Source organism: Corvus brachyrhynchos, unplaced genomic scaffold (assembly GCF_000691975.1).
Source record: "Corvus brachyrhynchos isolate BGI_N302 unplaced genomic scaffold, ASM69197v1 scaffold1, whole genome shotgun sequence".
Classification (NCBI taxonomy): domain Eukaryota; kingdom Metazoa; phylum Chordata; class Aves; order Passeriformes; family Corvidae; genus Corvus; species Corvus brachyrhynchos.
The window spans coordinates 4,063,816-4,089,157 of record NW_008237222.1 but is presented as its reverse complement, the minus strand read 5'-3'; the positions used below and the strand labels follow the sequence as shown (position 1 = coordinate 4,089,157).

Sequence of the window (25,342 nt, the reverse complement as noted above, 5' to 3'; positions counted from 1 at the left end):
TTTGTGTCTCTGTTTTAAACCTGTTCACATGTCTTTGGCTATGTTACTTTCCTTTAGAGTCCTTAGCTTCAGCATTTAGATTTGGAGTAGCTGAAGGAAAACTTGCCTACCTCTTTATACAGAACTGTGGGAACTACAGATGTAAAAGATAGGTATTGAAATGTGATTCTGCTTAGGCTTCCAAAGTTTTGACTTCCACTGGCACAACTTGATGGTTTCTAGTTCTTGTATTGAAAAAGATGGTGTGGTCTCTGTTTACTTTCTTTACTTTGTTTTGAGGGGAACACTGCGCGGCTCCCTTGAATCATCATTACAGTAAGCTGGATAGTCCTAGCCTTTTTATAAAACGTCCTATAAAACACATTCTGTGTTTCTGATTAGTCCTATTACTGTTCTCTAAAACTTTTCCAGTTATAGTGCCTTCTTTTGAGACTAGGGCATGAGCGCTGCACACAACATGGAGGGTGCAGGCAAACCTCCAATGGCTCAAATACAGGATTTTTTTTTTCTTTATTTTCTAATACTTCTTAATATTGGAATTATTTTTGGTTTGACTGCTGTTAGGCATCAGGTTGATTTCTTTGTGGAGCTATCTGTTGCAGCTATGAGATTTCTTTTAAATAGTAAGCTCAGTACATGAAATGAGGATTGTTCTCCTTTTGTGGATTGAGTTACATAATGTATCTCTCCAGAGGTTGTGTTTCATGCCCACAATTCCTTAAACCTTCCTTTATTTAAAAAAAGGTTGGTTTCATATTTGTCATACTCCTGCTTTTGGGTACAATAGAAGTTTAAGTGAAATGTTAATGCTTCCATTAGTATGGTAAATCTCTAACTCTCAACATTTTAAGTAATTACCACATTGTTATTTTGTTTGTTTTAAAGGAGAATATTAAAAAGTGAGCCACCTTATCCTCAAGAAATGAGTGCTCTGTCTAAGGATATAATTCAGCGGCTTTTAATGAAAGACCCCAAGAAGAGGCTAGGTTGTGGTCCCACTGATGCTGATGAAATCAAACAGCATCCCTTTTTCCAGGTAAAGCAAACAACAAAACTCACCAGATCCCACTTACTCTGCATGAGTGCCTGTGAAATCTAAGTCGAAGGAAATTCTGTTATTTTGTTAACAGAACTGCTTAGAGACATGTTAATTGCATGAATAATGGCACTGAAGTTAGTAAGAATATCCATGTGCTTATGTGTATGGATTTTGCGTGTATTAGAAGGGCGTGCTAGGTTTTTAATATATTGTCTGTGTCTAACAGTTACTTGAAGAAGCCAAAAGACACACTGCTTAAATCAGAAGGTTTAATGCAAAACACTGAAATTGTGTTATGTTGTCTGCTGGGGTTTTTTTGAGAGGATTTTTTTAAAGATTGCCACTAGCATTACTAGTAAAATTTGAATGTTGATAAAATTCACTCTATTTTCCTTGGCCTAATTAAATCTTTAGTCTTGTTTAGTTAATTTTAATTCTATTCAGATTTCAGTGTATTAACATTTGCTTTCAAACTGTGATGAAGACTGAATTTGTGTACAATATCTGTAGTGTTCCATCCACTGTAGCTAAAATTGTGTGCTTTCTTTGAAAAAAAAAAAATTATGTATTTATGGTGCTTCTGAAGTTAAGTAGAGTTAAATGGAGTTAAACTTCCTTAATTCACTGTTTGTTTTGGGAGATAAATTTTGTCATCATATAACACTTTCTATTCTTTACTTAATTTCAGTTCCACTCCTTTACAGTAACAGGGCAGTTTTCTCATAACTGCTATTTCTATGCTTCCTCTTTCTAGTCATGCCTTTAAGTAAGAATTTGGAGGTTTATGCTCTCAGGGCTCTGAAAACTGACATCAATAATTAAGCATAGAAATTGGCAATGAAAAGTTGAAGATACTACATGCATGCGCTATGGTTTACAAAAATATAAATATTGCTTATTCTGAAAAACAGGAAGAAATTCAAGGACCATCACGCTAGTTGTTTGGCTCATCTCCACTGTTAAATTTAATTACGTTGATTTTCTTTTTGATTGGATTTTGTCTATGTACAAATAAGTATGATACTACTTGGCTTTACCTAAGCAAATCAGTGGAGCATAATTTGAATATTTTTCATCTGCCTGTGAAAAATAGCAGATAGAGTTAGGACTGTGTGTCTGGACAAGTCTCTCTTTCCAATATCTCTTTCTGTTAAATTTTCATTTCATTCCAACTTACTTTCCTGTTTTTTGTTTAGAATATGAATTGGGAGGACTTAGCTGCCAAAAAAATACCAGCTCCATTTAAACCAGTAATCAGAGATGAATTAGATGTCAGCAATTTTGCAGAGGAGTTTACAGAAATGGATCCAACATACTCTCCTGCAGCAACCCCTCAGACTTCAGAAAGAATATTTCAGGTATTTTAAGAAATCAAATTAATTTTTTAAAAAAATTCCCCATGTATAGCTAGCTTTTTTTTTTTTTTTTTTACTTCCTGCCTCGAAGTTCTTGGAATTAATTGTGTAATTTCTAGTCCCAGTTCCCCGGGCTTTTTGTTCAACAATTGTAAAATGAGAAAGGTGGAAACAGTCTTATTGCAAGTATGAAATTCCTTGTCTCTCCATTCCCAGCTGAATGTCCTGCTTGCTGGACTAAAGTCAGTCTGTTCTTTATTGATTCTTCATACCTTATGAGTCTTGTCATCTTGACTCCGTCAGCGTGGGCTGCCACCTTCAGCAAGAGCAATGTAGTTCACCCATTTCCCCATTATGCGCTAGTTGAAGTAATCCTTTGGAAAGTGGGAGCTACCTGCAGAGCTGAAAGTAGGTCCTCCACGTTTTGTAGGAGTGCTCTAGTTATTAGACCGATGTATACAGAAGAGTAACAAAGCTTTCCTTACTGTTCCCTCCATGCTACTAAAGAGCAATTTCTTCTTAGACTGCATGGTCTGGATGTCAAGTGGGCAGAAACAGCTCACGTGCAGTCGGCTTGGTACCAAAGCTGCAGAGGTGAACAGCAGTTTGGATTGCTTGTTCTTCTCCCCTTCCTTGTGCTTGTTTGTTTTTTATTGTCTGTTTTTGAGCAGCTTAATCCTTAGGGTACAGGAATGTGGCATCATATTTTGGAACTTGTTAGATTTGCAGTGACTGTAGCAAGCAGGTTATGCATGTCATAATACCATCTGATTCACCCTGCCGGGGTAGTCACAGCTGTTGTTATGATACTCAAACTTGGCCCATAATTAATATAATGTTTATATTGTTTATCCATTTAAAATTGTTTGATGCTTACCTTGCAACATACAAACTATTTCATGTCTTAACTTTAAGGTGTCATGGGAAACTGGCTAGTTTGAAGTACAAGCCTTTATCACTATTGTAAAGCAATTGTAACTGAGCCAGATTAGCATTAATTAGAATTCTTGTTGTATTATTGTTATGTCTTTAACTGTGGAGGATCATATAACCAATTCCAGGAAGATACCTGTTCATGTTGAACAGAGAAAATTACAATTTCTCTACTATGATACAAAAATTCTGATTTCTTTGAAAAATTCTTCTGAAACCTGATGTTTCATATGTATTATGATAGTTTATGTACGACAGTATCAAGCTATAACCTTTTCTGATGTTTTAATTTCATAGGGATATTCTTTCGTTGCACCTTCTATTTTGTTTAAACGCAATGCAGCTACAGTAGATCCTTTTCAGTTCTATGTGGGGGATGAGCGACCTGGAGCTACAACTATTGCTAGAAGTGCTATGATGAAGGTAATAATAATATCAAGACCTAAATTAATTTGGTTAAATTAAAACTGTTTATAACTTCCCAAGCAGCTAGGCTACAGATTACAAAATAGGCATCATTCATTTTTCAGTTCTCTGTAATGGCTCCTCAGATGATCCAAGCATCTGATGATCCATCAAATCTTGCATGTGATACTATTAAGAAGCAGTTGAAGTTTGATCTGAAAAGTGAGATGATTGTCTAGTTTTCCAGAAGACTGAAGTATAGTAGTAGTAATAATAATAATAGTACTCCTGATAGTTCTTGTTCAGCCAACCATTGTAGATATTTTTGAAGCTACTTTAATTATATCATAATTCCTTCTGTGTTATATTTACCCAAAAGAGTGTATACTCGTGTGAAGCCTTATAAGAGCACATGCTATTGTGATGTCCTCAAATGAGCACATAGTTTTGTGGATAAATGTATGTATGACCATTTTTGATCCTGTTTGTCTGAATATTTTGTATCTTCAACTGTTGTAATAGTAATGATTTATTTAGTGGTTGTTTGTTTAATGTAATGTAAGCTTTACTCTTTGATTGTTAGAATAATTTTTATGCATTTTATTAAATAAAATGTAAGATTAATTTTATTAAAAAGAGAGCTCTTTTACAATTTTAAATGTAGATAAAAAATTCTCGTGGAACTTTACTCTTTGTCTTTGACTGTGTGTACTGAAAGTATTCTGCAAAACTAAATACAGACAGTTTCCTAACAGGACTCTCCATTTTATCATCATTATGAACTGGATCTGAAAGAGAAACCATTGGGAGAAGGAAGTTTTTCCATTTGTCGAAAGTGCTTACACAAGAAAACTAGCCAAGAGTATGCAGTAAAAATAATTAGCAAAAGGTATAAATATTCTGTAAGACAATAAAAATATTTTCTTTGCTTACTGTCACCCATGGAGTAGAATAATGTTCACTACATTTTTGGAAGTAGAAAAATAACTTTAAAATTATTTCCTGTTCTGTGAATCTACAGACACTTATTGCAGCCTTAGGACCTTTAAAAGATTCTGAGAGTCTTTTGAAATAAAATGTTATTCTTCTTGGGACACAAGAAGAAACCTAGAGAGTACTTTTCTGGTTCCTAGTTGTATTCTACCGTTATTTCCCCTGATTTTGCTCCTAACAAAGTAAGATTTAAGGCTCTTCTATCTTGAGACTGAAGTGAACTGAATGTAGGCTTATGCTAGCTCCTTCTCCTAGGCAGCCCACTTGATTGCCTAGGATACTGCTTTTAAGAATGGTCTGCAATGTGGGTTGCTTCAGATCTAATTGTGTGTGTGTGTGTGTGTGTATAAAATGGAATTAGACTATGGAATTGTAAGTTGCATCTTGTTTCCTGGGTGTTCCGAAGAGAACACTACAGTGGAAGCAGCTGACTTGTTTTGTACACGGGTACTGTCTGGTTCTCTTCCAGAATGGATATCTCTGGGAGTTTCTGCCCAGAGAAAAATAAAGATAAGGGATTCTTTGAGGAGCAGATGGATTTTTGCCTTCATTTTGCAGAGTTCATTAGTAAGTACGTCCCTAGTATGTTGTAGAATGCTGGCAGGAAAGTAGGACTGTTCTGCTATCAGAATGATAGTTCACAGTGATCTCTTGTCCAAGACATTTGGCTGTACCTCTGTTTTCCCAAACTCTGGAAGAAGCTGTCCACCAGACTTAAGTGTTTCATCATATGCTTTTTGAATAGGGTAAGTTCAAGAACAAGAAGCCAAAGTGTAGGTGTCTGAGTTAGTTTTCTGAGGTCTGCTAAATTGATGGAGGCCTGCCTAAAACTATCTTACACTAGAAATGGGATTCAGTAACTTAAACATAGACATCTACGTAGTGCCATTTTTTAGCATCTGTTGGTGTCTCCTCTGTCCTCCAGTTCCCATCAGTCTTGTGACTACTACCTTTGTGGCTGAGCTGTAGGTTAGTGCTCCCATTTCATCTTAAGATAGTGTGTTTTGTTTCTGGATAACAGTGAGCAGACTAGTACTGACTTTTCCCCTAGAACTTAAGTTTTAGAAATTACGTCCCTAAATTTTATTACTCATGGGTTCTTTTGCTCTTTCTCCTTCATCTTGGCGGCTCAGGCTAAATGAAGGTAAGAAGTGATCTGTATACAGAGATTTAAATTTTTTTTTAGGATTGCAGGGTGTGAGCAGACTCAGCATGTTTGTACAGTATTTAGAGTTAGCAGTAAACCCACGTGCTGAACAGTTGGCCAAAACCCAACTTGAATAAGAATCTCTAAATACTATTGCTCTGGGGAGCACACCAGTAAATCTGGCTAAAAGGAGAAGTATAAGAAGTTTCTAGCACCTTCTCTGCCTCAAAGCCTTTCCCTCCTACTGGGCAAACGTGCCCAAAACCAGAATCTTAGACCTAGGGAAACCTTTTCATGATGCTTGAGGTGAAAGCTAGGATGAACAGTTCCTCTGTGGTGTTGCTTTTTAATAGTGCTGGATGTGCCCCCAGCCAACAATTTTAGGTTTATCTGTGTGTCTGATGACCACTGAAACAGTGGATCTCTGTAAACTTGCTTGAGTTACTGTTCTGGAACATCCCATTTGTTTCTCACAAGGTTGTTTAAAATCTGAGATGGTAACTATTTACCGAGAGGAAGTATTTAGAAAAGCCCACATACAAATTTCAAAGGTTAATGCTCATGATGCTGAACCTTTTTCATCTATTTCCAAGGTCCACTTCCTTCTGTTAGTAGTTTAGGGGGAAAGACTCTGAGAGTCAGGTTTTTTAATTCCTTAAGGACCTGAAGTCACTTTCAGTTAAAAAACTTCACCAGCAGAGATGCAGATGGAACAGCTTAGTTTACTTGTTGATTATATGAAGCCTACAAGAAAGACAGAATTCTCTTGCACAGAATTCTCATTGTGATTCTCATCCTAATTAAGGAAAAAAAAAAGCAAACAAAAATTATGAACACATGTGGTGAGAGATTCTATCTGTATCTGTTACCCGTAAAGCCATTCTCTGAGTCAGTACAGGGTTAGCCTTTCTTGGAGAGAGTTTTGGCAAAAATCTTCAGGCATTAATTGCCAAAAATAAATTAATATATCTAAGTAGTGGAAAAAAATGTTCTTCTCTGTCACCATTCTTGCAGCTTTTATAATGATCACCATTTTCACTTTTTATGGCTGTAGATTTCAGTACTTGAAAGAGAACTTATGCAGTGATTTTTCTCCAGAGGTAGTCTCTTATCTCTTCCATTTCAGATTTTTACAATGGTCTGGTTTGGGGGTCATTTGCATAACACAATTCATATATAGACAATGTTTCTCTTTTTCTAGTAGAGCTCATATTTTACATACCATTTTGGAAGTACTTGTCCCCATTAAGAATGGAATAGGATTGGGCCAAGATAAAGGTGAACTAACAAATACTGGTAGTAACAGAGGTGAAGTCAAATTGCTCTGGACTAAGGGCATGGTTTGTTTTAGATAGAAACTATTCTATAATATCACATCAGCTTTTGCTGTAGGAAGTTGCAATTGCATTGAAAACATTATTTGAATTGGGTGTGGGTTTTTTAATGTACTAAATTGCAGGGTTATGGGGAGAGTTGTTCTTCACTTTTTTTTAATATGCATTTAATTGTGTTCAAGTGGTTGTAATAGTAAAAAAATCTGGATTGCAAGCAGTTAAAAAATAACACTTGGAATGTGCAATTTGCTCAGTAAAATTGGTACAAAATGACTGCTCAATTTTTCCAGAATGGAAGCCAACACCCAGAGGGAAATAACAGCTCTGAGACTCTGCGAAGGACACCCGAATGTAGTGAAGTTACATGAAGTTTTTCATGACCAGGTATTTTGAAGAAACTATAATCAGCACCTAGCAAACACATCGCCATGTGTTTTTCCAAGAACTTTTTGGACTTAAGCATACTGTAACTGTGGAGGCAACTTTTTTCCTAGGGCTTTTGTCTAATCACGATAGAAGATGAAGCAAAAATTCTGCATTCAAATGATCTTGCAGTTACTCTAGCAAATCAAAACAGTATGTGAAAAAATTAGAGGCTTGGATTCTGTTTGTTGTTCTGTTCTTCAGTGTCTTTGTTAACCATCCTACAATGTGTTTGTGGCCCAATTTCTGTATCTATGATACTGAAATGTGTTATCACCTTTCCCCCAGGGTCATCATAAATCTTAAAATAGTATTTGTGAATTAATTTAGAAATGTTGGAAATGAAGATTATATATCTAGCATCTTTTCCTACACATTAGTAACTTAATGGAGATAACCAAATAGCTTGCCAAGTTACCAAATGTGAAAATAGAGCCTCTATTTGAAAGTGCATTAAGATCAGTTTATTTAGATACCTTAATTGTCTTTTTCTTTTAATGTAATGTAAACGCCACAGCATGTAATAAACCATAATTTGATCTGAATTGAAAGTTGGCTCTGGTTTGAGCTAGGGTTTGGACCAGATGTCCTGTAGAGCTCCCTTCCAGCCTAGACTGTTCTGTGGTTCTGGTCTATGATTTTGTAATGGAACAAGGGATCTCTGGCCTCTCCACATATCCCAGTCTGTCCCCCTCAAGCTGTTTATACTGGGGCCAGCAGAGAGCTCATGTAGAGCACTTCTGAAATGAGCTGAGAGGATACACTATCTGTACTGTAATTTTTAACAACAAGAAAACCCTTTTTTTTGCATATAGGTACAGTATGAGTACACGTGTAGAACAGGACACTTCTTTCCTTTGATTAAATTGAATGTACTAAATTAAGAAAAATGTTCTCCAGACTGCTCTGCAACTGAATAGGCTGCTCTAAACCAATCAACCCCCACTTTTTTTTTAGCTGCTTCTGGTAGCTCCCAGGTTACATTTCAGATTACCTGCTGACAGTATTCTGAAGACCAAAACTGTTGAAAATTTTCTAGTTTTGACCTTTCTGCAGTTTGTCTTAATAATTTCCAGTCTTTAACTTGCTCTGATATCAGTTTGTTCAAATTCTACATTAGTATTCCAATCATGTAATATTGGGTTGCAGTCTCTTGATGAGCCAGAAGTTTTCTAGTGAAAAAAGTCTCGTTATCCTTTCCAATTTCCCTGTCAGCTACTCCTAAGGCATAAAGAAAGCTTTGCAGCAGAGGATGTCATTCAAGCACTACTAGACACCTTGCTTATTCTAAGAAGTTACTGCTTTCTGTCCACAATAGCTCTGCTTGTGTTCTTTGGTATCTAAAGTGTACGCCTTCTGACTATTGCTTTGAATTCCATTTTTTGGCCTCTTCCCAGAACTTTTTGCTCTGCTTGCAACTTTTTGTTACTGTTATTCAGGGGAGGGAAGGGCTGGAAGCTGTGGCAAGCCTACATCCATTGCCTTTTGAGAATGCTGACTTCACTTCCCCATTCCGTGAAGTCTGCTGTTTCTCTAATGGCAAGACATTTGAATTGCAATTGACTGTGTGCCAATGTCTTTGACCCTGCTTATTGATGGCCTTGAAAAGAACAACCTTCTAAAAACCCATTGCTTCTTTAATTTAAAAAAATGCTCTTTAATTTTTGGGAAGGTGTCCCATGTAATTCTAATGATGGAGTAGTTTTGGCTACTACTCTGTAGGGGATAAAATCACAAGTTCTAGATAATCCTTGAATCAGAGGTAAAGTTTCAGGGTGTTTTTAAAGGATTTCATAACATTTAAGAGGTTAACTCCTTATGCATATTAATAGATATATATATTTATATCAGAAGAGGCTTAAGCAGCAGAAGTTTAGCTTTTTCCAGCTTTACTTGTTAGCCTAAGTAAAGCCATTTCATCTCTCTAAAAATTTATCCATTTAGCTGGTGGCATTGTGTTTTTGTTAATAAATATGGGTGCACGTGGGGAAGACTTCATTCTTCAGTCTCAACAAGATTGATGGAAAACATGCCATCTGAGATTTGGTGCTTGTGTTTGGCCTTCCAAATTGCTACAAGCAGCAGTGCTATTTTTTCAAATGTTGAGAACCTGTCAGAATAGCACCTAGCTCCTGAGTGAGTGTTGGTTCGTAATGTTACATTTCTAACATGCTGTATTTTTCTTTATTGTTTCAGCTTCACACATTCCTAGTAATGGAATTACTGAAGGGAGGAGAATTGCTTGAGCGTATTCAGAAAAAGAAACATTTCAGTGAGACTGAAGCCAGTCACATTATGCGCAGACTTGTTTCAGCAGTGAGCCATATGCATGATGTAGGAGTAGTCCACAGAGATCTGAAACCTGAGGTATAGTGATTGTAGATACATGTTTAGACAATAAGTTATTAAATGTCTGGAATGTGATGTATCTCTGTTTCTCTAGCCTTTGTTACAGAGTTTTCTATTTCTGTATTTTAAATAAAATGTTACCACTTTTACTTTGCAAATTCAGTAGATATTTTTCTGTTCACAGGTAAAAGTAACTGTTAGGAAACATTTTTAGTTCTGTAGGCAATCTCTACTCTTGTTTAAAAACGTTCTTTGCCTATTTGGGGACATTTTTCACTGTCATGTATTTATTGTATGAAACAGTTCGTAAGCAGAGCTAGGTTGCTTGGGTACTTTGCCTGTACATTTCCACCTTTTGTTTGATCTTAATTTCCTCAGTAGGGCTTCTTTTCCAGTTAAGCACAAAATGAGGACTAATAGAGATGTGAGATTTGAGTTCAGTGAGTTCAGTAGTTTTCCAAAAGAAACAATTTATCAGTATGTATTTTTTAGTGACTGCTTTTCTGATACTTTGTTGTTCAGCAACATCTTGTCTTCTAGACCATTCCATTTACTCTTGTAAAGTTGACCACTGGCTTTGTTCTGCTTCCTGGAGCCAGTGTTTCTTGGGTGCTTTTGCCAACAGTGGGTTGGGATGTGTTTTCTTGAGCCTGAAAATAGTGTAGATTAATGTTGATTCATCCAGTAAGGATGTTATATTGTTGGGTGATTACAGCCATCATACCCCAGGAAATAGCTGTTCCTTTTGTATCTGGAGTTAAAAAATAATCCATCATTCCTACTATCTTTTTGTAATATACCTTCTGTGATATGAAAAATTTGGTATTTTATAGTAATTCCAATTCAGCTGGTAAAGAGGTCTTGTAGGTGTTGCTAGTTGTTTTTGAAAACCAATCCAAAATATACGAGTTTGAAAGAATCTCTGTCCTGGGCTCCTGTTGTAAGTAAACAGTTAAAGAAGGGCTATTTTGAAATTCTAATGTGTGAGTTGAAAAAGTCATCAGAGAAACTTTCTCCAAGAGTCACATCATCAGGGTAAGGAAACATCTTTAGAAACAAGTAATTATTAAAAGGACAAAACCCAACCCCCCTTTCTCTCTTCTATTCTTACCATCTTAGTCTTACTACCACTTTGAATATAAAGGCACAGTAAAGCAGAGCTTCAGCTGCATGGTAAATTAGGCAGTCTTCAATTTTACATTATGTTCAAGAACAGAAGTCTGGGAAGTCCAAGTAATGAAGGGTTAGCAAACAGCTTGCAGAATCTATTGCCTCCACAAAGTTGGACTTAACCTGCTCATCTCCTTCCTGCTTGTTGTTTTGAAAGTTACTGTTTTAGGTTCTGACATGAACTTAGTATGGGATATGCAGGTTTCCCAATATAGATATGGTTAGTGTACTTTTCTGTAAAAAGATGTATAAGAAATTCTGTTGCTTTTCTAAGAATTCCATTCAGATTTTTTTGATGTTCAACTTTGACATCTAATGTGCTACTAATAATTCTTTTTTTAGAAGTCTGGCTGCTTAAATGTAGCTAAGGACGAGACTTTCTGAATTTCATGAACTGAAAGACTTCTATTTAGCAGTAGTAACTAGATTACATGTGTTGGTCTACAAAACAGAGGAAAAGTACTGGGTAGAAAATAGAGAATTCATAGGAATAAAGAGTCTGTGTAGCATACGTGACCATATTTGGAGCCTCTCAGTAGAGGATTTGAGGAGGACTGTTTCTGTGATCATTAATCTGTAAACTGGGTTCTAAAGGTATTACAACAAAACGTAACAAATAAGAGAGACTGGTTTTTATATATCCATAAAATATATGTGGAATATAGCTGTAAATATTTGGGGGATGGGAGGGTTCTGAAACACACTTTATTTGCCTAATCAACAGGGAAGCCTGAACCCTATGTAGGATACTTGGACTGTACCTTTCTTTCCATGCATAACCAATTTAATTTTTGTCTTAAGAAAGGTCTTTTTAAACCAATGTTACTCATTCTTGTAGACTATATAACATCACCATAGAAAAAGGACAATTATATTAATCACTTAGCCTTGTATGAGTATTTTTGCTGATGTTAGGCTTCCTTCAGATCCATTTTGCACAACAATTAAAAACTGACTTCTCTGAATGTGCATTAATCTATTACAGCAGTACAGAAAGTAAAAATACTAAAATACTGTTTTGTAGCAGCTACTTTCTTTTATCCATAATGAATGATCTCAGGTTCTCCTTATTGATCTGCTGGCAGCCTAGCAATCATTTTTTACCCTTGTTTATGAGTTTGAAATTAATTACTTTGTGTGAGTCATTCACCTTTTGTATTACAAAAGGGCTATAGGATTTCTAATATTGAGACGTTTCCTAGCATTCATAGATTAAACAGTAAAGGCAATAGCAAAATTATGCTCTTCTCTCAAAAGCTGAAGGGAAGAGTAGAATAAGCTTATAATTCATCTTGGCCTCAGACAGTTTTTCTATGACTTAGCTCCCCTCTTGTATCTTCCTTGGCAGATGTAAATACTTGGGGGGAAAAAAAAGAAGCAGATTGCCGTATATTTTCTAAACTGATAATAGCTTGTCTGTTTTCAAGTCCAAAGTGCCACATTCTAGTGTGTAAAGCTGGAATTCTCAGGATTACTGTACCAATGTCTCTACCTTGGTGTAAGGACTAGGTTTGTGGTTGGACTGTTACGTGGCCTTCAGTGCTTGAATCCCATTGGTACCAGGTCTCTTCCAGAACACATGTCCGTACTAGCTTTGCCACCTATGCCAGCAAAGACAGCTCTGAGTGCAACCTCTGAGCTATTGGTGCACTTCCTAACACCACTTCATACCAAGGTACATCTTTTTACCACAGTCCTTCACTTTCAAACGACTCTTGTGCATTATTGTCCTCAGGACAATAATGTGTTACCACTTGAGGACCAAAGACTATGCAGTCACAAGACAGGACAAGCAGTGGGAGTCCCCCACACAAGAAAGCTGTTGTTCACAACATGCCAGAAGGAAGTGTAAGCTTAAGAAAATTTGCTTTTGCTTGAGGAAGAAGGCAATTCTTCCATCTCCAGACATGTTGAGGTCTTAGCTTTTTCTTGTGTTCCCTGAATTCTTTTCTCCACTGTTCTCTGCTACGTGTCCATTTTCATTAGTAATCTCAGAGCTGCCCTGACTTGCAGGTATGCAGAGGGCAGGTAAACACATCACATTTCTTACAACCCAGAGTATTGTTATTTTCACTTTTCTCTTCTTTCCCCCAGTGTCTCACAGTTCACCTTTCCTCTAAATAATGGAAAATTTTCTGCAGTAATAAATGTAGCAAAATAATTATAACTAATTTTCTACCCAGTGCGGGTATTGATTTTTGTCTTTGCTTTTCAGAATTTACTATTTACAGATGAGACTGATAATTCAGAAATAAAAATAATTGATTTTGGCTTTGCTCGTTTAAAACCACCTGATAATCAGCCTCTTAAGACTCCGTGTTTTACTCTTCATTATGCTGCCCCGGAGCTCTTGAATCACAATGGTTATGATGAGTCTTGTGATCTGTGGAGTTTGGGGGTCATTTTGGTGAGTGCTTGAGGTTTTTAACTGTAACTTTATTGCATGTATTTACTTTTTGTTAAAATGCAAAGGACTTGAAATTATTTCAGATGTGAATTGGGTATATGCTGAATTCAAGGGAGGTGAAAACACTGCTGCACAAATAATATGTTCTGAAGACAGATCTTTTGCAGGGACAGAAATTTTTTTTTACCAAGTAGGAAATAAAATTTAACATTCTTGGGAATGAAAAAATTACCTGATACAGTTAGCTTCTTGCAAAGAGATAAACATGCTAGGGGATTTTACAGGCTTCCATGTAATCTTTCTACAGTTTCAATTCAGAGAAGGAATCCACCTGTATTTTGATCTACAGAAAATTAGTTTCATTAGGTATAAATAGGGTAGAAATATATTTTGTTCATAGCTTCCTGGAATGGATGAATGTTTTTTTTCTAACAAGGACTCCAGAGAAAGTCTTGCATGTTTTACATTTTCTACAGCCTTAAAGTTATGCTAGTCCAAGTTTTATTGCATAGCATTGGTGAGGCAAACAACAGCCCTTCATATTTAACAATAGAGTTGTCCATAATATACTGTGTTTCCTAATGTTGCTTTTGTTCTTGTGGCAGTACACAATGCTATCAGGACAGGTACCTTTTCAGTCTCAAGACAGAAGTTTAACATGTACCAGTGCATTGGAAATTATGAAGAAAATAAAAAAGGGAGAATTTTCCTTTGAAGGAGAAGCTTGGAAAAATGTTTCTGAAGAGGCTAAAGAGCTAATTCGAGGTATGTATTTATAAGTATTTCATGTATATTATATTTTTATTTCAAAAGATAAAATTCAGACAACCATACAATATCTGGATGCTGTAATCAGCACCAAAGCGTCTAACCTGACAGAGCAATATCCACAGCTTGAGCTATATACTGACCTCTAATACAAACAACGAGTAGAGGTGGACAATCAGAATGCATTACAAATTGCTTGTACACCTAGCAGAGTTTTCTAATGTGGTAAGATGCTGATAAGGTTATAAGATAGTGGGATTAGAAGGAAATGAAGAGCTTCAGAAAAAGTGAACTCACTCTTACAACTTATTTAAAAGCCGAGTTTTTCTATTATGTTATTTTTGCTTTTCTAAAAAAACCGAAACAGCTTATGAGATAAATGTCTTAAAAACTGAGCTTTTGCAGAAAATGAATTTATTGCTATTTCTTTTCCATTGGCTCTTTTAATTCCTGTACCAAGCCTACTTAGTGTTATTTCTGAGCTACTTCACTGACATTTGCTGTACTTTGGGTCCCCTTAAGCTTTTGAGCATCTAATTATATTTTCATCATGAGCTAGACACCTACCTTAATTCTACTTACATGGAGTTCTTAATTTTTGTAGAAGCAGACTTGTAAGGAATTTTTCTGCCAAAAATGTAGGGATTTCCAGATTCAGACTTGAGTGGATTGTGCAGGGAATCTGAGGCTTACTCTTTTGAATTTCATCCTAGACAGGTTTTAAGTGAAGAAATCATTCGGTAGTTCTGAGTTTGTGTAAAAAGAGATGTGAGTTACCAAACAGTTAAATATCAATTTTTTGCTTTTAAGATCCTTCTGGAGAGGATGACTGTATAACATTGTGTGAGCCTTATCTAGGATAAATATTGGCATACCTGGGATGAATATTGACATTAGTTACTTATCAAAGCAATGCATGAGATTTTATTAAGAAATACTTGCATTTTCTATTGAACAAAGATAAATAGCTCACAGTTTTAAAGAATGTAATGTGTTTCTATTAGGACTTCTTACAGTGGATCCAAACAAAAGAATTAAAATGTCCAGCCTGAGATACAACGAGTGGCTTCAGGATGGCAGCCAGCTCTCATCTAACCCTCTAATGACGCCTGATAACTTAGGCTCTTCAGGAGCTGCAGTGCACACATATGTCAAAGCCACTTTCCATGTAAGTTCTGAGAAATGTTATGTCATGTGCTATGTTTTGTAATGTGTCATCTAGATTTGTGTATATTTTGTCTTAACAACAATACATATCTGTCCTATAATTAAGTAGGTACTTATAGCTGGATTTATTGTCCTCAATAACATTTCCTCATAGCATCTCTGATGGAGTACATGAAAATATGGATGATGAAGCTTGAAGAAATTTCTTGAAGATATTTATATTCATGAGGATTTGGGCATTGAGTGCTGTTCTTGAAATGGCTATTAAAAACACTTTATTTCTTAGAGAAATCTATTAAAAGGTCTTCAAACTTTTATAAAAAAAGACAAAACTTTATATTTAACTCAAGGAAATGTTTTTGTCCCGCTGGTTACTAAAATGAAGTAAAATTTCTGGAATATATGTATGTTTTATGTTTTGTATCATGTTTTTTATATCATGGATGCTTTTTTAAGTGGACTTACTTGTCTACTCAAAAAATCATTTGAACTGCAACTGTAATTCACAATCACAGTGTTGATTCTCATGATACCTTCCACAGAGAATAAACCAAAATTGAGCAGATTTATGCTGAAATGCTTGTGGGCTCTTTTTAGGAAGGAGAGAAGAAGAAAGTAATTGTTTCTTGGAGAGGTCCTGATTATGCAGCATAATTTGGGCTGAAAGAAAAACTGTAATTTAACAGTGTCCTCTCTGAAAATGTAGTGTTAAATAGGTGAAGGCTTAATAAAAATACTTCTAAAGTAAAAAGAACAAGGAGAGGAAGACATCAATTAATAATGTTATATATTGGCTCTTATGTACCTGTAAAAAGGCTGGTAGAATCATTCTTACAGCTACAATAGGAATTAGTCAAGAAATTACGTTTTATCTTCTGATGTATCATAGACCACTCACAATAAGTGATGAGGCATAAAATGTGTTAAATCTCTTGAAAAACTTAGAATTACCTTCTATTTTTAAACAGGCCTTTAACAAGTACAAAAGGGAAGGATTTTGTCTCCAGAATGTGGACAAGGCACCTCTTGCAAAAAGAAGGAAAATGAAAAAAACAAGTACAAGCACAGAGACACGTAGCAGCTCCAGTGAAAGTTCACATTCTTCTTCCTCTCATTCTCATGGTAAAACTACACCTACAAAGACATTGCAGCCCACAAACCCTACAGACAGCAATAACCCAGAAACCATCTTCCAGTTCTCCGACTGAGAAGCAGAGAATATCCTGTCTCGAGGAGTTAAGTGGTTATAGACTTGGCAGTACCTGTATTGTCTTCTCCCACCCTTCCTCCCTGTGGCTTACAGGCTGCTACAGGAAGACGTCTTTTGCTTTAGAAATTTATTTTAGTCATACCTTTTTAGCTTTGTAGTTCCATACATTTCTTTTTAGTATTGTTTGGTATCACTGGATATAGTATAATACTGTTATACAACAAACATTGTATTCTCTGAGGGGTAAATTACTGGTGTGCAGTCAAGCTCAAGGTGAGGAGCTGTGCTGCTCATGGTACCGCTTGGAAGAAGACTGTTTCTCGGTGTCACAACCTTCCTCCCAGTTTCTTCCCCACTACTCAAAGAAAGGAAAGCTCTGTAACATATATAGAACTTTGGGATCTTCTGCTTTTACCCAAGCTCTGTAAAGAATGTTATAGAATTTGATTCTTTGTGCATGTAAAGAATCATTGGTACAATGCACCAAAGCAGTATAGTACTTTAAAGCCTTTTAAATTTATGGTTACATTCTGTCCCATTTATTTGAATTTTCAGATCAAAATGAAGCACTATGGAACTCTTATTTTGTTTTAAAAAGTAACTCCACATATCTTGTTTTAAACAACTGAGAATAGAAGTCTTAGATTTTTTTTTATTTATTTATTTTTTTAAACGCATCTAGGGTAAAAGATATCTAATAAGGTGAGATGTCTAGTACTGTGATACAATAACTTTTTTTTTGAAGTTATTAACTTCTAAAAGATTTTACAGATTCTAAAATGTAATGCTATAAGAGAATATTAAATTTCGTATTTGATGCTTTAGAAAATGGTCACATGTTAAAATACCTATTTCAAGATTTAATTATAATTTATATTTTCTTTTTATATTTACACAATAATTTTAAAATACTAAGATTTTTTTAAAGATGAGAAAACTCCAGTTTCAACATTTGTTATTATAGGGTCCATAAAAATGCATACCAAGTTATTTGAATTTTGCATTGTGCAAATATGGCAGTTTAATAGTGACTGTAAAATATTAGAATATATGTTTTATTTTTTGCACTTTATAACATCCAAGGGAGATGTTTTAGAATAAAGTGCACTCAGATCTCTCTTCCTACAAGGTGCTGAGCACTGTTTTACTGGGCTGAATGACCTGAAATCCACCATATTTGGTGGTTGTGGTCATTGTGAAGGAGAATTCTGTAGTTTGCAGGAGTGAATCGCTGTATATTACCCACTGTTTTCATTCCTTACTTTAAAATGCAAAGCTCTTTCTATCTTGCTTTTACATTGTATATAACAAATACTAGACCTGGGCACCTTGTGTAGTGTAGATGTCAACAACTTATGCACTGGGAATACTAAAGGGAAATTATATTGAACACTGTGCTTCACAACTTGTTCACTGTGGTGTTCTACAGTGAAGTATTTCCTACTGTGATAGTATAGTATGTACATAACTGTTTGGAATCATAAATGTGACTTACAGAAACATCAGCATAAACTTTTAAATCAGTATATTTTATAAATTTATGGAGAGCTCTTTTATAGCTTGTATTCTCAATGACTAGGGGTAACTTAAGTGCTAAAGATGACTCCAGTTTTGCAAATGCTTACATGTGTAAGTTTCCACTGAAGTCAGAGAGGTTCCTTGTCATATGCCTAAATTTGTGTGATGGAAGACTAATTGACTAGAGGATTTTGTTAACAGCTGTCTCTATCCTAAAGTAACCTTAATCCAAACCCTATGCAAAAAAAAAAAAAGGTTATAGAAATTGTTTATATCAGTGGTTTTATTTATAGAATTATATCAGATATCAGTATTGACAAATACAATACATCCATGTTTACAGGGATTGTGTGTATCAAAACAAGGCTTCGAAGCCCAACATGTTTGTTCTGTGTTTCTTCAATATAAATAATGGCATTCTGAGGTTTTGGAATTGCTCATGTGAAATAGTTTACTACTTTCTTGATGTGAATGTCAACAGTAATTGCAGCATTAATTTCAGGTTGATGTGAATATTGAGATTTGCACTGTTTATGTAGAAGTAGTATATTTAAAGATCAGTCTATGTGCTAATAACACAACCAATTTTAAGTGGCCGATGTTAAAGTATTGAAAAATAATTGTCAATGTAATATATTCAGGTTTGCTTTCTGAATGCTCTCTTTGGAAGTAATCTCAATAGTGAACATGGCTCATTTGTGAAAGAATACTTTTTCTCTCCCGAATAAACTTGCTGTAAATACAACAAACAATCCACCATTAATACTTGTTATGCAGTGAATTGGGAGATTGAAGAACAGGTTGCTTGTGAAGTTTGCACTTTGAGCAGTTCTTGGAATTTGTTGTCTTCAGGATGAGGACAACAAAAAGCAATTTTGGTCTGATTTCATTCAAGTGTAAGAAACTTTTGGATACCGGGTGGATTTGGAATATTGTGACCCAGCTGAAAGAACTTAAATATTAGGAACACAGAACAGTTGTTTCCCTGTTGGGAAATTTAAACTGTTTCTTGACAAACTGATGAAACAACAAGAATGTTTGCACAAGATGCTAAATGCTAGAGATAATGGTTGTATTGTCAATATTTTTTTCTACACAGGTTTTGAGAGACTGTTGTGAGACTAAAATTATTAGAATACATCACTTGTATCAAAGACAACTTTTATAGCTGAATATTTCTGTGTCCTCTTTGTGCTCTCACAGTAGTTGTTTAATAAAAATTTAAACCCAGGGTATTTCTTTCGGGCAGGGCTAAGTAATTTAGGTGTCACCTTGTATTTGCTCTGAACCAGTTACCCAGGGTAGCTGAAATGTTTATGACCTCTGTCTTCTGCCTCCAGGTAACAGAGCTCTTGAGGAAGTGTATTTGACACTAAGCTGTCTGAATTTTTAGATTAGCATCTTTACATAAACAACTGCTGATGTATGTATACACTGATACAGTGCAACTTGAGTTGCAAACTAGGCAGCTCAAGAGTAAGTTTACTTCTTGTTCTGATGTCCCTGCAGGGGAATAGTTACTCCTGGCAGAACAGTTTTAATCTGTTGCACAGCTTGGCACTCAAGGTCATATAAAGACCATGGGCCAGGTTTTTCATACTCAGACCACTGTTTCAAATTTGAAGTGTGCAAGTTAATCTTCATTAGTACTATAAATACTTTATATTGCCTTGGTGAAGAGATGTTACACTGCAAATTATGTGTATACTCAGATTTTCTTCACATTGCTGCTATACCTCAATCAGCTTTAATGTCTAGTAATGGTATCTGTCTGCTGTCAGAAATACAGTGCTGTCATCAATGCTGTAGGCAGATTTGTGTGAAAAATCAAATTTCTTATCAGTAAAGATTTAAATTAGTGTGGGTTTTAATCTGATCTTCAAAGTACTCAATATCTGGTGAAGCCATTTCTTTGTAATACTTTTAGAAACACAAATACTAGTATAGTGGGTAATTCTGCTAAAGGATTTAGCAGTACAAAGTACAAAGAAAATAACGACTTCCTGTTCCTCTGGCTTAGGGAAATTTCTGTACTTTAAGGAAAAGAATCAGTGCATTTGGCATATGTATTGTTTACTGCTATGAAAAAATCCTTATTAAATACTTTTAAAACCCCTGTTAAATACTCATTGAACAGTTGGGGGCGGTGGGTAATGTATGGCATCTCAGAATGGATTGGGGCTTCAAATTGGCTTTGCTGATGGACGTATTTTTTCAGCCCTTTTCCATGGCTACTTTTCTGAACAAGGTAACGATTCCTACACAGCTGTATCCCTTCTCAGTCATCTGACAACAGAATAATTCTCAGCAGAAAATGCGTTCATTGGTTGTAATGAAATATTGCACAAGCATCTTATATTTTTCATCTGTGCATGTGTTCTCTGCATGCATGTAGATACATGCTGTATTGCATGTCTGGATCTCAATTTAAAGTAATATGCCTTGATTAAGAGAACTTGTATTTTAAAAATGGGTTCTGGACTCACACAGGTTCAGAGGACCAGATAAGGGGGCTGCCACAGAAGAGGAAGAAGGTTATGGGAAGTCAGAGGTGAGAGGCTTCTGGGAAGATATTTTCAGGGGTAATTTCTCCCCTGTCTATCTCCATGTGCATGTATTATTCACTGACTGAATTGCAAGCTTTCTTGCCAGTTGTCCAACATAAACATTTCCTACTTCTGCAGGTCTCTGAGTATGTGTGTATGTAGCTTTATAACATTTAGTTCATCATACTGAAATATTTGTTATGTCTCAAGTATCATTCCAGGTGTTTTTACTAAGTCAATGGTCTTCATTCTTTCCCCCACAAGTGACAGATTTTTCAAAATCCAGTTTTTACATGGCTAAACATGACATTGCTTTCCTTCAGTTGAGATAGTTGACTGAATATTCTGGATTGAGAGCACAGAATATAACATGGCTGTTTCAGCTGTAAAGAGGTAAAACTGCTTTGATCTTTGTCTGCTGAGAAACACTTCTCAGTTTGGTCCTTTGACCCACAAGGCACTGGATTCTCTAAAAGTAGAAGAAATGCAGAGCTGTTCACTAGCTCTCACCTGCCATCACACATTTTTATATATCACATATTAAATAAATTCTGAAGGTTCAGGACACTTGTGTAGAAAAGAAAACTCAGACTGATTCCTGTAGTCTGCCCTAGAAAATAAAGTGATGCTTTCAATTACACAGACCAGCTGAAACAGTCTGGTTTGTTGTACCCAGAAACTGCAAAATGGAGAAATGCAAGAGACTTGCAATAATGTAAATTTCAAGAAAACATGTATTTTGACAACCTTCGTGTTCTGTTTGATAGAAATGGAAGACAGCAACTGGCTGGGAAACAATTGTAAGTGTTAAGGTAGAGATGTTACAGGCTGGTCTGACTAATACTTTATTCAGCGGTAGAGAGGAATCCATATTATTGACATGTAAAATTGCTTTTAAAAATTGGCAGCCAATCTGACTGTATTTACAACAATCATGGAGAAGTCTGCTAACTTCCTTTGAAATACCAATAATAAAGGAAAGAAAAACAGAACTCTAATTGCTTCAGGAACTGCCAGAAAACCTAACAGATGAAACTGCAAACTGATTGCAAACTTGTTACAACTTTCTTAATACAAAGATATTTGTCAACAAATCCAGCATCAAATCTTAAAATTGGTGTCTCATTTATGTTCATCTAATTTTCCTTGGTTGTTTTTTTATTTTGTTAAATATGTAGTTGTCTTAGTATGATTGTGACCAAAGGTGTATTTTCATAAGTAGGAGAAAAATTTAAGGATTTAGGATTAGGCCTTGTGAATAACTAAAAGAAATCTGTTTGGAAGGGTAACCATTTCAAATATGCATATATATTACTAATATTTGCTGATAAAACTATGTCTAACCAAGTACATTTTATCTAAGTTATGGGTGTGATTCTGTGTAACATTCAGTTATGTTAAAAAAGCTTTCAAGTGTAAAGTCTTTGGAGTTTAGCAAAGTGAGAAGAAAGGGGGAAATTGTATTTCAAGATGATGGTGCAAAGAGGGGACAATGCTTGAAATTTGTCCCCGAGTTACTAGAGGTGACTGGTTACGGAGGCATCATCATATTGTCTGCAGAAGCTCACTCATTAGTAACAGTACATATGCTTTTTTTCCTTTAAAATCAATATACAGTGGAGAAGAGAACCTAAATTCCCTAAAGCAGCAAATACCTCAGAGCTTTTCTCAGGTGTCTCCTTAATGAGTTCTCGTCGTTTAAATAGACAACTCTGCTGTATAGAACAGTTACTCCTGTAGAAGCTATGCCTGCTTGAGGGAACAGGATCCCACTCTCTGGTGATGTGTTCACTGTAGGGGGATGGTACAAGTTAGAGCTCAAGGTGCTGTGTCCCTGCTGCTTTTAAGTTCAAGTGTTAGTACGATTCTGCTTAGTATGTATCACCATGTCAGTCCAATTGGTATGCAGCTGTGGCAGGTCAGTTCAATTTTAAAGCTGTCTAATTAAAAGGAAGACTTGAGATCTACTTCAGGACCAAAGTGAGAACAGGCTTTGAATCTTAACATACATCTGGATTACAAAAATGAATAAAAGTTTGGCATTGGCTTTCAACCTTGACAGTCCTAAGATGCTCCTGCAGCAAATATGGATGCTTACAGATATCTTTACAGTATTGATCTCTTTCACCTGCAGAGAAAGAAACCTGGAAAATTTTTTCTTGCCAGATAAAAACTTTTGCTGGAGTCCCACTAGAAATCATCCCTAATTTCTACCTTTACTTTTGAAGCTGTAAAGGCAAAAAATGAATTGCTGACAGATTCTGACAGCTGGTTATAAAGGAGCAGGCTGTGTTAATTTGCAGTGAGAGGAACAGGGCGTTCTATTTCTTGTGTCAGTGTGGGCAGGGAGTGGGGAGAGGGAAAGAAACGGGAAGAAGGGAATGCTGAGTGCTTTACCTCACTGTAATTTACAGGACATTCTGGTTGCACACCATTGCTTTTGAAGGAGCAATGATCTCCACATTTAATTAAAATCTTTTTGAATAAAAAAACCCCACACAGATTAACCTGACAACTTTTCTTCTTGGAAACAGTGCCATTTTCAAATGGCAAATCCAGCATCACGGACATTGATTTCCTGATTTCCTTAATGCCAGTTATCAACAGATTGCAGTGAAATTTTCTTTCTGACAAATACGCACCTCTCTAAAATTCTTTGTCTTGCCAACAAAGTGCAAACCTTGTGATAGTAGTTTACCAAAAAGCAAGAGAAGTAATTGAACTGGTTTATTTTGCCCAGTATTCAGAAAATGAATGAGGATTTTTTGGAGTGAGTCCAGAGGATGATTCTGAATTTGATGGGAAAAGTACTAAAAGAAAGGATAATTTTGCAGTGGTGGAAAAAATACAGGAAAGCTGTGTTCTAGAATACTGCTTAAGATTTGGGGAAGATTAGTGGAACCAGATGTCAGGTGCATGCTCCTGTCTCTAGAGCTGTTAAAGCTAACCATGCTTATTTGAAGGGTGATAAGCCCAGCCTGTTGGCCAGTCCTGCCAGAGCCACAGGTTTTAGGAAAATCTGTTGTTGGGCTTCTGTCTTGGAGGTACTTTGCCTTATTTGCAAGTCTTGCTAACTACCAGGGTATGATCAACTTTTGGCAAATCAGACTCTTCAGCTGTGGTGGAATGATAACTGTAATGAAGGTTTTGATTTTCAGCAGCCTGTTTTCTTCCTCAGGCCATGATGTTCAAAATAGGAAGAGATTTTTTTTGTTGTTGTTGCACTAAATTGTGTGGTTAACCACTGTGGTGGCTTCCAAGTTAATGCAAAGCAATCTGGAGAAGTACATTGTGTCGTTGTTAACAAGTCAGCCTTGGATTCCCCTAGGAGCAGCTCTTGCCAGAGCTGTGCACAGTGCAGAGCAATAGCATGGGTATTCCCTGTGGTAGCTGGTGGTCTGCATGTCCATTGTTCTTCTGACTCTTGAAGTTGTGCGTGCTGGGAACTCTTTTCACAGAAAAATGGAAATAAACCGAACGTCTGAATGCTAGGCAGATGATACTTGGGTGAAGGCACTTTTATTGGTAACAACCAGGGAGTTTACTGGCTGTTGCATTATGCACGACTTCTCTGGCAGTAGGGAGAAGTATCTGAACGAGTCTCTAAGACAGACTGATAGTATTTGAGCTATTACTGATCTCCAGCACTGTCAGGAGCTTGGGTTTGGAGGAAAATGTGTGAAAATGCCTATATATGGTAAAATCCTATGGTATAATGCTATCAGCATACCTAAAGAATCCTACGTTTTTCTAGTATACATTGGGATTAAGTAGGTTATGCAGATTTTATTTGGGTTTTTTAGGATGTGTATGGTGTTTGTTTTTAATGACTATTATTTATTTTTACTCCCCATATTGTATACTTAGTTCTGTTACTTTCCTGGCAATTCTATTTATGTTAACCCACTTATCTCTTTGATTTCTGTAGTCTTTCTGCTTGTCCTGAAAGGTAATACATGGGTATTTGTGCCCAAAAAGAACTGTAGAGTCAAATGACCAATATACAGGGGAAATAAAAGGATGAAGAAAGACTATGCAATATGCACTTTCCTTTATCAGTGTGGAAATACCCAGCTTAAATTGCACTGGTCAATAAATAGGTACCTTACTCTTCAGATGATGTGACTGACAAACAGAATGAATCGTGTTAGAAGTACAAAAAGAACAATTTTTTAAATAACTAAATAATTAAAAATTTTGGGTCGGTGGAATGAGTGTAAACAAAAAGGTACAGGCTTAAGTAGCATCTTCAAACTTGCATCTAAATATACTCTGAACAAGGTGCCAGATCTGGCTGGCTGAGTTATCTTTTACACCTTGAAGTAGAGTTAGGTCAGCAACTGGTAGGAGAAGTCAGCTTTGTCCTGCAGATGTGGAACTTCAGATTTTCAGGAACCTGTACTTGGATCCAGCAGGAGCAGTAAGTGGCTGAAAACTGGGAATTAGCCCCCAGAAGCTTTGTTTGTGAACTATCTTTGTGAAGATAGATAAAGTCCACAGAAGGATAGTTCGCATCCATTCCCAACCAGCTGTAGTCACAGCAACATTACTGTTTTCTACTTGAGTTTTTATCAAGCA

The 25,342-nt window shown here is 36.1% G+C and overlaps 1 protein-coding gene across 6 annotated transcripts in view; it reads left to right on the top strand.

Annotated features, from left to right (window-relative positions):
• RPS6KA5 (ribosomal protein S6 kinase A5) overlaps positions 1-20,335 on the top strand; it is a 75,414-nt gene extending 55,079 nt beyond the window's left edge. For 4 of the 6 annotated variants that reach the window (XM_017728993.1, XM_017728997.1, XM_017728996.1 and 1 more), the window contains 10 exons: positions 886-1,036; positions 2,236-2,397; positions 3,625-3,750; positions 4,488-4,621; positions 7,497-7,590; positions 9,826-9,996; positions 13,364-13,555; positions 14,161-14,320; positions 15,328-15,491; positions 16,459-20,335. In XM_017728993.1, coding sequence (XP_017584482.1) covers positions 886-1,036; positions 2,236-2,397; positions 3,625-3,750; positions 4,488-4,621; positions 7,497-7,590; positions 9,826-9,996; positions 13,364-13,555; positions 14,161-14,320; positions 15,328-15,491; positions 16,459-16,698 — 1,594 coding nt within the window. In that variant the 3' untranslated portion in view covers positions 16,699-20,335. The remainder of the gene's footprint in view (positions 1-885; positions 1,037-2,235; positions 2,398-3,624; positions 3,751-4,487; positions 4,622-7,496; positions 7,591-9,825; positions 9,997-13,363; positions 13,556-14,160; positions 14,321-15,327; positions 15,492-16,458) is intronic. The other 2 variants (XM_017728994.1, XM_017728998.1) reach the window with 1 other exon arrangement.
• The last annotated feature ends 5,007 nt before the right edge of the window (positions 20,336-25,342 follow it).